The following is an 18,198-nucleotide window of genomic DNA, read 5'->3' as shown; positions in this document are numbered from 1 at the left end:
TCGCTGTCAGGATCCATCTTCTTAAACCTCGCCATTGCCGATGCAATTTCACAAAATGCCATTGCCATCTCTCTCTGGTGATGAAGTGTCTCATCTCCTCATTTGGTTATCTTGAGCGTCATCAGCATTTTCCTCTTTCACTATCGCTGCCTGCAAGTCAATAAGTTCTTAGTTAGATAATTCCTTCTCTTCTTCCTCTATTAAGTCCACGTCTTTGGCAACAACCTCCAACTGAAGTAGCTCTGCAACATTTACAATCTTATCTGTAACCTCTTCATATAATTCATCTTTTTCAAATCCTGCGAAGCCTTTTACGTGCCGTAGGCATATTTTCTTCCATGTGCCATTTAAACAACTTTTAGTAATTTCCGCCAGGCTTTATTAATGTTTAAGATAGCGTGGTAAATATCGTAAGATTTGCAAAAGTCTCAACGTAAAATTTTTCTCATTGTCTACTGCAGACGATGCCTGAGCAAATGTGTGTAAATAGTATGCTTTTAAATCCGAAATAACACCCTGATCCATAGGTTGGATGAGTGAAGTCGTGTTTGGCAGTAGAAATACGATTCTCAAATTCAAATCATCTAGATGCATAGGATGTCCAGGAGCATTATCTAATAGAAGCAAAATCTTGAAAGGAACGTCATTGTCTTTACAATATTTTTCAACCTCGGGAATGAAGCAGCATTTAAACCAATCCTCAAAGAGAGATATTGTTATCCATGCTCTCTGGTTTGATCGGAAATGAACAGGTAGGGTGGCTTTATTTATGCCCTGAAATGCACAAGGATTTCCAGAATGGTACACAAGCAGCGGTTTTAATCTGTAATTTCCCACTGCATTAGCCCCAAGCAAGAGCGTGGCCCTATCTTTTGAAGCCTTGAAACCTGGAATCGTATTTTCCTCTTTGGAAATGTATGTTCGATCCAGCATTTTTTTCCAATACAGAGCAGTCTCATCAATGTTAAAAAATTGATGCGTTGAATCCTTCATCAATAATTTTTTCCAAAACATCACGAAATTTCTCTGCAGCTGCAGAATCGGCACTGGAGACTTCACCGCATATGTTGTGGAAACCATCGCAATGCTTGAACTTATTAAACCACCCATTGCTTGCCATGTACTTGGGTTGAAGTTCACCTTACTTATCCTTAATATCTTCATAAATACTTGTTGCTTTTGCTTGAATGGTCATTAGACTCAGGGGCACTTGATTCTGAATCTGATTTTCCATCCATATTATTGACAGCTGTTCCATCTTCGATATAGCACCTGAACGCTGGTTTGTGATCCCTGGTGATCTTAAGTGCATTGATCCTTTGACATGTTCTTTTATACGGGCGCTGGCCTTTAAAATAGTATTCCTGGTGAAGCAACAAGAACTCATTCCCTTTCAATAGATGACAAACTTTGTCCTGCTTTATACATCTTAATTATTTTCATCTTAATTTCAAAATCAATTTTGTTTCATTTCATGGACTACTACCACATGCACTTTTCATTGGTCGCTTTCCCTTCATCATTGTAATACGTAAATAGGAACAAAGAGAAGTTTCTGAAAATTTGTTTTTATATGATTGCAGATTTCAGTGAAGGGGAACACATTTCACCATAATAACAAAAAAATCCACACAAATGCAGTTATCAGTATTATCACAAATGCAATAAGATCAAGTTTACTACCCGTTTATAATAGATTGCATTAACAGAAAAGCCCAATAAACCGAAAAGTGCAAATTGTTTTTTTGGTTGTGACCTCCAGAAACGTGCTTTAGAAAAATATCACAAAGGCATTCAAAACTGATTCTTATAACGGAACATATGATAGCGATGAAAGTGAAGTGCAATTTCCATTATAAATATGATCTTTTAGAGAGACTGTTTGTTATTTGGTTTTTAGGAGCATTAGCAACTAAGGCCATATTGCTCAGGGGATATACGGTGGTCATTCCCTGACCTTTCTGCATCCTCCATATTTGGTGGTCACGGGCTCAAACCCAGGTCTAATCAAGAAGCGTGTGCTACGCACTGTTGCTCCTGCCCACCTGGCTACAGAGGTGCCTTTAGAGAGATAAATAGTTTAGTAATATAGCAAAATTTTCAACTTCCAAGGATTTGGAACGAATTACAAAAAAAAAAAAAAAAAAAAAAAAGTGTTGTTCGGTTCACATTACGATATTCTCATGATACCTCCATTTATTCCTATGGGATGCAAAATACGTTTCCACGATTTTTTTAAGTTTGAACTGGCTGGCAAAAACTTACGTAAAGTCAAATTTCCATAAGTCGAGTATTACTTAAGTCGGGGAGTGCACATATTTCAATATTTGTAGAAGAATAAGAGAAATTTACCTCAATATGATATGTAAAACACTTCTGTATGACACTCTCCAGCAATTAAAACAAATATAAAATTAATGCAAAATGATTATAGAAATAAATTAAAAACAATTTTTAAAAAGTTAAATGTAAATTTTGAAAAAAGGAAAGTATTTTTTCAAAATTTACGTTAAACTTTTTAAAATTGATTTTATTACCATAATCATTTTGTGTTAATTTTATATTTGTTTTAATTGCTGGAGAGTGTCATACAGAAGTATTCTACATATCATATTGAGGTAATTTCCCTTATTCTTCTACAAATAGAGTAAATCTGGAAACTCTCAGCAGCCATTTATCCTCACTAATGTATAAATCTGACACAGCACCATTAAACGAAAGGCAGTAGTTTTGGAGATATAACCAATATTATTCCTTTGTTATTATTGGCAACAATGCATTGAAGCACTATGTTGCATATTATTAACTCTAAATTATCAAAATAGTTCAAAATCTAAAGCCTTGACACAGTAATTATTACAGGTATATCAAGGTTAAATATATACTCCATAATACAGATCAAATCTCCAAAAACAGTCTTCAGAATGTCACAAAGTCAGTGGTTCTCAATCAGTGGGTTGTGAACACCACCCCTCCCCAACTGGCTCTTGAAGAATATCCTGGGGAGATTATATGTGCAAATAAGTCTCAAACAAAGAAGGAAACTAATCTTGTCATTACTTATTTAGATCAAGGAATAGTTGCAGTTTGCAAAAATTGGCAGAGAAATGACACGTATACTGGCTATATTATACGTATATTCAACCCAAGCACAGTACTAAGTATTATAGGTTCTAATACCTCTCGTGTTTGGGGTTCACATAAAAAAAACAAAAAAAAAAAAATACAGCAACATAAGTTTTACAAATGGATGGATAGTGTTAAAAAAAAAAAAAAAAGGTTGTTACACTTCTGGTATGCTTAGTGCAAAGAATATCTAAAATTAGAAGAGAAAAAAAAAAAAAAAAACGCTTTCTATTATATTAACAGAAGTAGTTAGTATGAACTAGAGCTCTAATGCTCAATATGTTCTACGTTGATAACAATATTTGTAAAATCCTCTTATCATTTTACAAATAACAGAAATAGTGCACTATGGTTATTGAATATATATATATGAATAAAATTATTACTGTAGGAGTATAATTGGTACTATATAGGTACTCAAAATGTATTAAAACAGTGGCATAAAAGTACTGAGCGGGACATAAGGCCAAAAGAACCTATAAAAACTAATATAGCCTGTGTTGGTTTACATTGCTTATACCCTATAAATAAACATAATTAGCAATAAAATAAAAAATAATTATGTAGCTAATTATTGATAATCAGATACATTGAATGGCACTTTTTTCTAGAGCTAACACCATTCAATATATCCCACCAAATAATTAGCAAGGCTATCTGTTTCTAATTGTTATCTGCCTGTTTAAATAGGTCCAAATTATAAACATAAAGGCAATCTATGCTAAACTTTAAATTTAACAGCAAACAGGCAAAATAACAGCTAGCCCAACAGATAGCTTTGAAACAAATAATACAGAAAAATAATGCCTACCATAATTTTCATTTCAATTGTGGAGTTTATTTATTTTATACATGCACAAAAGAAAGCTTATGCTAACATAAGGAGAAAGGAGGTAAGGATAAGTATAGTAATAGTACCTCAATTTCTCTAATAGATCTTGAAATATAAAATTTAGGGTTAGAAAGTAAAAAGCAAAGAAAATAGCTTTTTAAAATGGTACTTGGGGATATACCTGGAGCATAACTGCCAGACCCTTGAGTAGGGGGTCCTGGTATAACTACAAGGGGTTAAAGGATTGTATGTAATAGTTCAAAAACTGGATTATAATAATAAAGAAATATAGAATCACAATTGTAAATAGTAATAAGGAAATAAAAAAAATAACTATTACTAAATGTAGGAATATTTAAATAAAACTGCCTTTTGTAATACTCTTGAGTACCAATTATACTCCTACAGTAGTAATTAGATTACAGACTGATGTAATGTTTAATCTACAATTGATGGCATTAATCTGTTATACATTTTACATCTATTCTTATATTTCATAATAGATTTTATATATATATACACACAGGGCGTCTCAAAAATATTGGTACAAACGTTTAGGGGAGGTAGGTAACATCTAAAGGAATGCGAATCACATAGGAACCCATAACCGGAAACATCACCGTAAGTCGGTACATGGCGCTGTTCATCAGTTTGCAAGAGGGAAAATTTTTGGTTTACTCATTCAAGCAGTAGTCACTGCACGAAGAGCATGCATCGATATACGAACTGTGAGCTGGCAGATATGCACCTAGTGTATGGATTAGCAGAGGGCCCACACGGTGTGCGCCCCCATGCAGCACAACATCGCTTCGCAATAAATGTGTGGGCAGATACGGTCGGCAACTGCTTAGTCGGTCCATACCTGTTACCATCCCACATGAACTCCGCTAAATATCGGATCTTTCTTGAACAAGTTCTACCAGGGTTACTTGATGATGTTCCAGCAAATGTGAGACGCAACATTTGATTTCAACATGACTGGGCACCTGCCCATTATGGAAGGTGTGTTCGTGACCATTTGAACAGACGTTTTGGGCATTGATGGATTGGCTGTGGTGGACCCGTTGCCTGGCCCTCACCTGATTTATCGAGCCTTGATTTCTTTCTGTGGGGGGCCTCAAATCTATTGTGTATGAATCGCATGTGGAGACAGAAATGGATCTCGTGGCGAGACTCTTCTGCACTGCTGCTGCTACTGTCAAAGAAACTCCAAGTGTGTTCGATTGTGTCCGCCAATCCATGCTGCGTCACTGTCACGGATGCATCGCATCTCGTGGTGGAACCTTCAAGCATCTGTTGTAACATCATCAAATGCATCCATCTCTTACTCCATTGTTAATATTATGTCAAATGTTTCCCACTAATTACTGTCTTGTGTCATTTCTGCTTCTTGTGCCTCTGCTACTACTTTCCCGTGACATTTCCGGTTATGGGTTCCTATGCGATTCACATGCCTTTAGATGTTACCTACCTCCCCTAAACGTTTGTACCAATATTTTTGAGACACCCTGTACATAAGGTTTTTTTTTTTTTTTTTTTTTTACAAAGGACAGCAAAACATGAACTAATCTTTAAATAAGTACACATAGCATACAAAAGAAAGCAGGAGTAATAGACAAACATAAGTCAGGTACAGACAATTAAAATACAAACTGTTGAAAAAGCATACTGACAGCGTTGTATAATAGTGTTATGCTTATAGTGATAGAAAGGGTGGTCAGAAAGTTCTGAGAATAGGGTACATAAAATGTATTAATAAATTATAGAATATATTAATAAATTATAGAATATATTATTTTGATGACTTAAATGACTTATAAAATAACATGAATAAAAACTGTATAATAATGTCTTATGTAGTTTCTAAAATTTAATTTGGTTTTATTGAAGAATGAATATCCAGCAAATCAAGTAGTGCTCCGTAATCAAGTTTTTGATCGAAGAAGACAAATGCTAAGAAATCCAGGGAAGAATGACTAAAGCATTTGGGGAATTATCACCTAGTTATGCTACTGTTGCAAGGTGATTGGCAGAGTACAAAACAGGGTGAGAGGCAGTTGAGGATGAGCAAAGGTCTGGTTAACCATCTGAAGTAATCAATTCTGAAATAAATGCCATCGTTGAAAAAAAAAATTTTTAGAAAACAGAAAAATTAAAGTGCCTGAACTTGAAAAAGTACTTAATGTTTCCAATGGAAGCACTTTTAACAATAATAGATGGGCATTTGGAATATCCAAAAGTTGTACAAGATAAATTCCTAGAAACATTTTCATTCATGACAAACATCAGAGGGTGGAGTCATCAAAAGAGAATTTAAGATTAATCCTTGCTAATCCAGACAGATTTTTATCCTGTTTGGTGAATGGTGATGAAACTTGGCTACAATTTTATGATCCTGAATCCAGAACAGGGAGCATGCAGTGAAAGTACAAGGGATCTCCAACCCCAAAAAAGTTTCAAACCCAACCATCAGCTAGAACAGTGTTGGCCTCAATTTCCTGGAACACCATAAGGATTGTTGTTAACTGATTACCTTGCATCTAAAACCATAATAACATGGGAAATGTTATGCCAAAGTTAAAAGCTGCAGTTGGGGGGGGGAGGAACATGGGGATAGTTGGGTCACTGGGTTTTTCTTCTCCATGACAATGTACGAAACCTGAGCTGCACAGACTAAAATTCATGAGAAAACAATTATCTCCCCCAACCAACCAATACAGCCCACATAAGGTCCCAAGTGACTTATTTGTTCAGAAACCTCAAGTCCCTTCATGGAACTCAATTCCAAGATTATAAAGAGCTAAAAGTGGCTGTGGGAGTCTGGTTTAATGCTCAACCTTAAGAATGATTTTTTTTAAAGTATTAAACTCTTTGCAGATTAAACATGATGTATTCAGTTCCATGTTTCAGTGCATTCAGGGTGAATACACTGAAACATGAAAATACAGAATTTTGTACGTGTCTTTTATATTCCATTCTCAAAACTTTTTGATCATTCCTTGTATGTTAGTCGGACTTACCTCACTGCTTTAAAACTAGTCAGCCAAATGCAGCATTACAAGGTCTCTATTACCTCATAAGCACAAAAATTCAGAATAAACAGTAAGTGTATGATGCACTTTTTAAAAGAAAAATAATTGGACATAATGTATGCAAACTGATTCTTCATATACCAAAATTACTTTTGCTTAAAGCTTGCTTATGATTAAGCATCAAGATGGCTTGACATTTTTGATCTTCTCGTGTTAATATCATAGTCAATAAAATTTTTGTTAGTTTGGTAAATGTTGCAAAAAAGTAAATTTTTTTTCAATGATAAATGTCTACACTGTTACTATTCTTCAATATAATCTTCTGTAACCAGATACACTTGTTACTTCATGCCTACCAATGATCAAAACATTTCTGGAGACCTTTCATGAATGTTTTTAAGGCAGCCCATAGCAAGTGACATGCAACACACTTCTTTGTGGCAACAGAACCACTCATTTCGGCATTTTTCAGGTCATTTATCGCAGGTAGCACACTCAACAACTTTAAAAGTTCTTTTTAGAAGGCTGCATTAACAATGACACCTTGTGGAACAAATTCAGATAATACCACCCCTTGTCAAAAAATGCAGTCAGCATGATCTCCACATATGATTGACTACCAAACCCCTCTTTTGGCCTTGGTGATGACTTTTTCCACTGAAAACTTTGAACTTTGGTCTCTGGGCCAGATGATCCAAACACACAAGCCCTCATTGCCTATTAAAATTTTTGCTAAAAAGGCAGCACCTGACACATCTTGCTTGAATAACTCAGATGAAATGAGCACTAGTTTTCAATACATGCAACAAACAAGTGTTTGCCTTCCACTAAACTGGAGCACAAAAGTTAAAACTTGGTACACATACACAAGAGATGTCAGTGAAAGCCCCACCCCATTAAATATTTTAGATACACATAAAAATTTAGATAATTTACCAAACATTTTGATCAAAACTTGTTTGTAATATTAATAATTTAGTGTAAATAAACTATACTGCATTATGATTTGTAATAGGTACTCTGTACTTTTTTTTAAAGTTAAAATGTATATAGTGGGGTGACAAAAGTACATTTCATATGTATAAATGTTGTGCATCAGTTTCAAAAATGTAAATTTTCAAATACTCTAAATTTATCTTCATTATGAAAATTTCATAATGAAGACTATATACACAGATATAAATTATATGAATGTTTAATTATCATACAAAATTGTGTAATTACACAACTTTGATTTAAAAGACTATATGGGTGTACAGATCTACAGTGCCTGCTAAACTTTAAAAGAAATATGTAGTTACTGATGTTGCTTAACTGTTATGAAGAAAATGCTGTATTATGGGGGAGACCTGTAATGTATTTTACTGCACTTCCCACATATACAGAGCAGAAGATCTTGAAATTTTACTGTGTTTTATAGTGATAGTGGAAGCTGTTGATTAATCGAAGTGTAAACAACTTGAGTACCTTTATATGAAGTTCAGTTGACAACCTACTGATGTCGTTATTTGGTTTTTAGGAGCAATAACAACTAAGGCCATATTGATTCGGGGATATGTGGTGGTCATGGGCTCGAACCCCGGTCTAATCAGAAAGCGTGTGCTACGCACTGCTGCTCCTGCCCACCTGGCTATGGAGGCACGCCCCTACTGATGTTGGCCCCGAGTGCCAAGCGAGTGATCTAGCGATTTCCAAAGCGAATTTTCTATAAAGAAGTAGTTAAAATTTCTAAAGTCTTTTACTTTCAAAGTTATTTATTTTCTGGCTCTTTATAAATAAAGAAGGAAGCCTCCTACAAGAAAGGAAAATCACCTTTCTGTTGTATATATATAACTAACTCTTGTAACACACTAACCACTAACTTTTTATCACTTGGTCACTGGTGGCACCGCTCCTGCCTCCACGTGGCGGGGCCGGTAACCTGGGAGAAGGAAGCTCCTCTCCCGGGGCGAAAAGGAGCAACAATGGATTGCGACGAATTTCCACCAATAGAGCCAACAGGCTCTCAACAAATTGACACCCGTAGAAGGGAACATGATCCTAGTCTCTCGAAAAGAATGAGAACAGATTCTAGCAAACCAGAACCACCAGCTTTTTTGATAATGCATTCATTATCGAATCAACCAGTAAGCAATTTGTCTCCCTTTGTCATTCAAAGGTGTCTTGAAAATTCAGCAGGAACACCAAAAATGGTAAAACGACTTCAGTCAGGAGATCTATTAATTGAAACCACGCAGGCAAGACACTCTGAACTGTTATTGAAACTGTCAACTATAAGCGGAATCCCAATTAAAGTCACGCCGCATAATACACTGAACTCCTCTAAAGGAGTAATAAGTGAGTGGGATCTACTAAACGTCACTGAAGAGGAAATAGTTACGGAATTACAAGAACAAAAAGTAACACAAGCAAGGCGAATCATGATCCGGAAAGACGATAAACTAGTTCCAACACGAAATATCATATTGACCTTCAGTACACCAAATTTACCAAACTCAGTAAAAGCAGGCTACCTCCACTGCCGAGTCCGAGCATACATTCCAAATCCCTTAAGGTGTTTCAAATGCCAAAAATTCGGTCATTCTCAAACAACATGCAGAGGAGAAAATACGTGTCCTAATTGTGGTTCGAAAAATCATTCTCAAACAGATTGTACTGCAAAATCTCCAGAGTGCCTAAATTGTAAGAATGATCACCCAGCTTATTCAAAATCATGTGATCTGTGGAAAATGGAAAAAAATATACAGAAGTTTAAGATTGAACACAAAGTATCATATCAAGAAGCAAGAAGACAAGTCAAGGTAACTATGCCAAAACGCAGCTATGCTACTGCTACCCAAAACTGTCAAGCTGTTGCTACCCAAACAGAAGTGTCAATCCCACCTAACACATCCCTTGCAGAATGGGCACGATCTGTACTTTTGACAGATCAGCCCGCTAACAAACCTGTTTCAATAGACGAAGTAAACAATACCCCACTCTCAGTTCCATCTAAAATTACATCAATCGATAAATCACAAAGGAAACCACAAAGGCAACGTGCCTCTGAATTGAAACAACCAAATTCAAGCAGTATGGACAGCGAAGCTGTAAATGCACAAGAAGAAACAGTCCTTGATCTTCATGCAGAAGATGACATGGAGACTGGATGTTCATCTACTGGTATCGATGATGTAGAAGGGAGTACAGAATATGGACGCCCTTATTTTCCAAGAAAGGATAAGATAAAACATGATCGTCAAAAGCAAACTGCACCCTCTTACAAGAAACAGACAGAATCATCTTCCCTCTCTAAAACCAAATAATGATGCACATCATACAATGGAATTGCAGAGGTTTACGTAGTAATACCGATGATATATACGATTTGATCTCACAATATAATCCGGTAGCCATTTGCTTGCAAGAGACTTACTTAAATCCACAGGTAACCTATTCGATTAAACATTTTACAGCCCATAGAAAAGATAGATTTAGTTCAAGCCATGCACATGGTGGAGTTGCAATTCTAGTGAATTGTAAATTTCCAGCAAGAAACATTCCTCTTCAGACCCACTTAGAAGCCGTTGCAGTTCGTGTAGCAATGGGAAAAACAATAACTCTCGTCTAATTGTATCTTCCACCTAACAATATCTACACGTTGAAAGAATTAGAAGATCTTATAAAACAGATACCATCTCCTTTTTGTCTTCTTGGTGACCTAAATGCACATCATCCGCTATGGGGATCTGCTTACATGGATAATAGAGGGCACTTGCTAGAAAAACTCATAGACCAACTGAACCTAACTTTGCTGAACACTGGTCATAACACCTACACTCATCTCTCCACGGGATGTATGTCGGCAATTGACTTATCTATATGCTCCCCTGAGTTACTTCCTACTATAGATTGGACGGTTTTAAATGATCTGCACAACAGTGATCATTTCCCAATAATATGCAGAATTCAAACAATGCAGACACCTTGCCCCGATCATCGGGTATTATGGAAATTTTCTAAAGCAGATTGGGAAAAGTTTTCTGTCTCCATCTCCTTTGATAGCCAATTGATACAACTAGGGTCCATTGATGATGCCACCGAGCACATTACCAAACAAATACTAGCAGCAGCTTCCAAAGCAATTCCAAAATTTTCTACTTTCAAACACAGAAACCTTAAACACTGGTGGAATGACGCTTGTACCATAGCGAAAAAAGAAAAAAATAAAGCCTGGAATCAGTTCCGTAAGTTTCCGACCACCGACAACCTAATCCAGTTTAAAAGGCTTAAGGCAAAAGCACGACAAATTAGAAGACAAGCCAAAAAAGAATCATGGATACAGTTTGCCTCTTCTATCACAAAAGACACTAGCAGTAAAACTATTTGGAAAAAAATTCGACAACTAAATGGCAAATTTTTCCCGGTTTCTGCTCCAATATTAATCAAGAACGGACAAGAAATATCCTCACCACAAGAAATAGCTAATGCGCTTGCAGAGACTTTCTCCGAAACTTCTGCCACTACAGCTTATGATACTTCCTTTCTACAAACTAAAGCCATAGCTGAAAAATATAAGATAAATTTCCAAACTACTCAGTCTCTAGCCTACAATCAACCTTTTCGTCTTTTTGAACTCCAAACAGAAATAAACAGATCACCAAATAGCGCTGCTGGAGCTGATGGAATCTATTATGTAATGCTAAAACATCTAAACAATATAGATTTGAATTTGCTAATAACTTTCTTTAATCGAATCTTCCTTGAAGGTACATATCCCTCTACCTGGCATCACTCCGTTATTCTAGCCTTTCCCAAACCAGGAAAGGATCAATCACTCACACAAAATTATCGACCAATCTCCCTCACCAGTTGTCTTGGCAAAACTCTAGAAAAGATGGTACACAGGCGACTTACCTGGATTCTTGAAACTCAAAAGTTGCTAAACAACAATCAATTTGGTTTCCGACAAAACAGATCCACTTTAGATCTCATGGTGAAAGCAGAAACTAACATCCGTAATGCTTATGTAAAAAACGAACACCTTGTAATGGTAAGTTTGGACATTGAAAAGGCTTTTGACACAACTTGGAGGTATGGCATATTGCGAGAACTTTATTCCCTAGGACTGAGGGGACATTTACCGAAATTTATTAAAAACTTCCTCCAAAACAGAACTTTTCAGGTTCGCTATCAATCAGTACATTCTCGTATCTATACCCAAGAAGAAGGTGTCCCACAAGGGTCAATACTTAGCGCTACTCTTTTTTTCACTTAGGCTAAACACTATAACTCACAATATTCCCAGTACTGTCGAATTATACATGTATGCTGATGATCTCACTCTATCTTGCAGTTCAAAAAATATTGCTACCATTGAAAGACAGCTGCAACTCTCCATAAATAAGCTGGAAATATGGACACAGCAGAATGGATATCGTATGTCAGAACAAAAACAGTTGCAATCCACTTCTGCAAAAAACGCAAGCTGCATCCGGAACCGGAACTTCGGCTAAAGAACCACCTGATACCGCTCACCAGTAATTTTCGTTTCCTAGGTTTAATGTTGGACACCAAACTTAACTTTGTTTCTCACATAACATATCTCCGAACAGTATGCTTAAAGAAACTAAATATTCTTCGGTCCATTTCTGCCATGAAATGGGGTGCTGATAGATACTCTCTCCTACATCTGTATCGCGCTCTTATCAGGTCCCGATTAGATTATGGAGTTGTTGTCTACGACTCTGCTAGGAAAAGTGCACTAACCAGACTGAACACCATCCAACACAGTGCCCTTCGTACTTCGCTAGGAGCCTTTAGAACATCCCCTGTCCAGAGTCTGTATGTAGAGGCGTATGAACCTCCACTTCACCTTAGAAGGAAAATGCTGCTCCTTAATTATGCAGCCAAAATTCAAAGCCTTCCAGCCCATCCTCTTCGATCATTGATTCTCAACCCTGATTGGATCACGTTCTACAACAACAAAGTTACAGAAAATAGACCCACTGGTATTCGATTAAAAGAATTGATACATGCCTGGGATATAAACTTTGACAATATGCTTCAAGAGAAAGATGTACCTGATCCACCCTGGTCTGTAACTCTCCCTCACTGTGATAACTATTTTCAGCAATGGGGAAAAAAATCCCTGCCATATGAAAGTATTAAACAGCTACATAAAGACCATGCCCTCAACAATGCTCAACGCTGTATAATATATACAGACGGTTCGAAAACAGACTCTTCTGTTGGTGCTGCAGCTGTCTTTTCCACTTTTACGCTTTCAATATCATTACCAGTTGAGTGTAGCAGTTACACTGCAGAATTATACACAATAAAATTAGCCCTAGAAAATATAAACACTTCCCACAATACTAGCAGTATAATATACACAGATTCCATGAGTGCAGTATCCGCTTTGGACAATAAACTTTCAATATCGCATCCCGTCATAAAACAAATTTTTTCCTGCTTAAACCAGCTACGAAGTAAGAATCATGCAGTGCTATTTTGCTGGATCCCAGGGCACTCTGGTATCACAGGTAACGAGAGAGCAGATCAGGCAGCCAAACAACCAAACAGTGCAATACCATCACATTACCATGTACCATACGTAGATTATTTGAAGCACATTAAAAAAATCAATACAATCCAGTGGTCTGAAATCTGGAGGTCACAAACGAACAACAAATTGCTTGAAATCAAAGAGAAACCAGCACTATGGAAATCTAGCTTAAGAAAAAACAGACAAGAAGAGGTTGTGCTAGCAAGATTACGCATAGGGCATACACATCCAACCCATATATATCTACTCAAGCAGGAGGTCCCACCTCAATGCACTCATTGTGCTTTACCACTTACCGTCAAGCATATACTCTTAGATTGTAAGCAGTATTCCTATTTCCGAAAAAATAGTTTCCCTTCACTGTCACAACTGAAAGAGCCTCTATCACTTGCCCATATTATTGGAAACAATGCGAATTTAAAAGAACTATTTACCTTTCTTAAGCAGATACAAATATATGATTTTCTATGATTACAAACTGGAACCAAATTTTATATAAAAACAGGTCATAAGAACAGGCACATTTTGGCCCTAGTTGCCCTTGTGCCCAAAAATACCAATACCAATCAATCAATCAACTGATGTATGATCTGCTCAGTAGGCTGACAAAAGGTAACGATAAGGAAAAATTGGCTAAGGTAAAGAAAGCCAACACAAGAAATGTCGGATAACTTATGCGGAAAATTAGTTTCCCAACACCGGACTAGCGCTGCTCTCTCGGTAAACAGGTGGTAGGTGTTATCGGTCTGGAGCTGAAATCGAGAAGGATATATTGATTGACAGGTAGGTGTGGCAAACGATGAAATGATTGGTGGTGGGCGCAACAGATTACAAGCTACTGTGTAGTCATTATTATGTATATTTATAAGTAAAGAACGGTACATAACAGTTTTGTGATGAATGGTAAACAGGTAACGGTAGCAATCAATCTTTTAAAGATGGAAGAAATTTGTAAGGAAAATAAAACGTTGGTTGATTTTTTGATGAAAACTAAATTAATAAAAAAGTTTTGTTCTGTTCATTTTTATGTTCTTCATTATGTTTTTTCCTCATTATTTTTTGGAGATTTTTGGAGTTCATGAGTGTTTTACTATATTGTTAATTCAGGTTTGGTTACGAAAAAAGGAAAAGGTTTCTTTATTTTTCGTAATCTGACCTTAAATGATAGGTTAAGAAATAATAGAAAAGGTTTCCTTATATTTCGTGACCTAACCTTAAATGATAGGTTAAGAAATAATAGAAAAGGTTTCCTTATATTTCGTGACCTAACCTTAAACGTTAGGAAATAATAGAAAAAGAAAGAAAGAATCAATCTCTCTCTCTCTATTGAGGTGTTGATTGACATTATGATACGTGTGTATCTGCACAACTATCTTTAAAAATAAAAGTACAGTAATAAAAAATTAATATTTTGTTAATGAACAATTTATGTGCTAGCATAAATTGTTTATTATTGGGAGGGATTCAAGTGGAGGTAACCTGACCTTTTTTAACCATTATGGAAAGCGTTCATTAGGGCAAGTTACCATTAGTGCTTAAGAGTGATACTAAACCAACGTTATCGTGTGTGTTGTGTTTGCGCACCAATCAGTACATCATTTGCCACGCCTATCTGTCAATCAGTATATCGTTCTCGACTTTGCTCTGGACCGATAACACTTACCGCCTGTTTACCGAGCGAGCAGCGCTAGAGTGCTGTATTGAGAAACTAATTTTTTGGTAAGTCATCCGATGTTTCTCGTGTTGGGTTTCTTTACCTTCGCCGAAAATCTTGTCCACCCTCTCCCCTGAACTCACTATGACGTGAATCTTGTAAAGGACGCAGAAGTAATTGGGTTTATTTACTGTTCTTCATAACAGAAACAGCAAATATTATTTAGGTACAGCATTTCAAAAATATTGCTTCAATGGTCATAAAAAGAGACTACAAATTCTTCAAACAGTATTTTAGTTTTTCTGATTATCTGACATTATGTGGTAGTAGAAGAAACTGTTCATTAATCAGAGGGTAAACAACTCTTGAGTACCTTTGCTAGAGGCTCAGTTGACAACCTACTAATCAAATACAAGGCCAGTCTTCTCATTAACTGCAAGTTAAATTTGCATTACTGTGAAAATATTTCAGCTTATGATAAATATCATAAACTGAGGCAGTTATGCCACTGGATCCTATACAGGCAAAAAGCCTAGTTTGCTGAATACTATCTGTTATTTCCAAAATCCACTAAATAAAGTTTAGTATACTATATTACAAATTCCTACATTCAGAATTACACCCAACACATTATCAAGCTTTGACTGTTCAGCACAAAGTTCAAATTCAACAGTTTCCTACTGAATTTTTGGTGTTCATATTACTAATGTAATAATAATAAATGTATTTAAGATTAAATTTTAGACTGAATTTCATTAATATTTATGGTACTATATACTATTATTTATACAGTATTTTCATCTTACAAGACAGTAGAAACAATGTAAAGCCAATTCAGGAGAGTTTTCTGTAGCTTGGAAGAATTTACCAATTTACAGGAAAAGTCACATAGGGGAAATTCTGCATCAAATAAGAACATATGGTAATGGATACTTACAGCATAAAGCACGAAAACTTCCAAGCATGAACTGTTACAGCCAATTAGAATACTATATAGAATACAAATATGATCAAGTCAAAGTTCCATACTCATAAAAGCAAAAAGTGAACAGACAAAGAAATCAATTATTACTCATGAAGGGGGGGAAGAAAAAAAAATCACTTACACTAAATTAAAGAAATTGACAGAGGGAAAATATGAAAAATATTGACTTCAGGTAACTATGAATAGTCTACAGATAAGAAAGAATTAAGGGCAGAAAAGAAAGCATAAAACATTAAATTTCAATAGAATTTATACTATATACATAAATAAAAAATAAATTAAAAAAAAAAAAAAAAACCACATACCAAGTGAAAAGTTCTTCGCAAAAAGATTTTATTAAACTCATATATAATACAAGCCCAATACTATACTAATTTGTTAGTGGGTGACATTTCAGGATTCTTGCCAAACCCTATCTTGGTTTGTATTACAGTGCAGGAAGTAAGAAGTCCGGTTCCTCCAAAGTGTACAATTTGTGGTCTGAAATTGGAGTTTGGCAAGAATCCCAAAATATCACCTGCTAACAAATTAGTATAGTACTCAGCCAGTACCATATGTGACTTTAATAAAACCTCTGTTAAGAATTTTCATGTGGTGTAATAGTGTTATTTTATTGCATATATATTTTCCATATACTTTATTATATAATATTTAATAATATAATATTTATAGTATAAATTTTACCATATGGATAAAAACCACAATGACCTTTCCCAATTATATAATAAAATTTGTCAAATTTCCTAATTTTACAATAATTTTATTTAAAAGCAAAAAATTCTCATTCAATATAAATTGAATGAGTATACACATACACTAATGTGTAATGTGACTGCTTTCTTTAGTACAGTCACATTACACTAATGTGTAATGCAACTGCACTAAAGAAAGGTCATATTACACTACAATTTTAAAAAGGGGACCATCCTCTTTATTCACAGTTCTAATTCTGCTAACCAAGTTCTATTGCTTGAACAAGAATTGCAAGTGGAAAAAAACATAACACCAAGGAGACAGCAAAAGTCAGAATGAAAAATAAAAGTAAACATTCAACTTTTATAATAATTAAATTTATTAAGCACATAAATTACAGAAACTGTTTCCTAATACATTTCTCAATATAAATTTACTTTTTTAAATAATAAAATAAACTTATTTCAACATTATTAAATATACACCCTCTCATTGATTTTTATTATTCTCAAAATACTGAGTTCAAGGGCCACAGAGATAAGGTGGATGCATGTAGAGAATCAGAGATATTGTTACCATATCCATCCACATGCAATAACTCAACTCCCAATGGATGGATTTTCACTAAACGTTATATTTGGCAGAAAAAAAAATTGTCAAGCCATTCCAAATTTTGTTAAAATCAGACCAAGAGAAATCAGCTATTTTTATTTTTTTTCATATGTATCAAATGGGCTATCGATATACCATATATTATAATTGAAGCACTGGATATTACATTTGTTGCCATGTGCTCATACTGAAGGGCAATATGACAGTTGTGCAGGATGGGGGATTTATTTCTTGGTTGGTGCATATGAAAAACTTCAGGAGCTTTTTTTTTTTCCATTATCAATTCATTAATCACAAACTATGCATTACTGCTTTTTATAAAATACAACAGAAACATGAAATAAGTGCTATCTTTAAATTGTTATTAAAATCCGAGATGAAATAAGTAGAGTATGTTACAAAAATGTTGACTGCATACTATAATCTGGAGATGCATATTGCTATTTGTTTATTTTATTAAACAAATTGCAAAATCAACTGGGCTATGAAATGCGTTGCTTTTCAATTTCATTAAAATCCAGGAGGAAATTAGCAGCATTACAAAACATTGGGCTTGTTACATTTTGAGGTATATGCAGTGAAGTGAAAATAATTGGTTTTATATGTTATTAGTTAACATTAACTAGTAACAAGATAGGTAATTAGTTTTGTTTTCATTTCTATTAATCACAGAAAACTCAATTTAAGAAATAAAAAATAACCACCTAAAATGTGTAC

General features: G+C 35.2%; 1 protein-coding gene across 5 annotated transcripts in view; it reads right to left on the bottom strand.

Annotated features, from left to right (window-relative positions):
• LOC150090205 (uncharacterized) overlaps nt 1–18,198 on the bottom strand; it is a 480,645-nt gene that overhangs the window by 312,284 nt on the left and 150,163 nt on the right. For 2 of the 5 annotated variants that reach the window (XM_090389777.1, XM_090389775.1), the window contains one exon: nt 16,129–16,180. The exons of the other annotated variants lie outside the window; for them this stretch is intronic. In XM_090389777.1, coding sequence (XP_090245903.1) covers nt 16,129–16,133 — 5 coding nt within the window. In that variant the 5' untranslated portion in view covers nt 16,134–16,180. The remainder of the gene's footprint in view (nt 1–16,128; nt 16,181–18,198) is intronic. 5 annotated transcript variants of the gene reach the window in all.

This window comes from Mastigoproctus giganteus, chromosome 2 (genome assembly GCF_048544385.1).
Source record: "Mastigoproctus giganteus isolate SK-2022 chromosome 2, ASM4854438v1, whole genome shotgun sequence".
Lineage (NCBI taxonomy): Eukaryota > Metazoa > Arthropoda > Arachnida > Uropygi > Thelyphonidae > Mastigoproctus > Mastigoproctus giganteus.
Note: the sequence above shows the minus strand (reverse complement) of the source record. Positions and strands in the feature narration are given on the sequence as shown.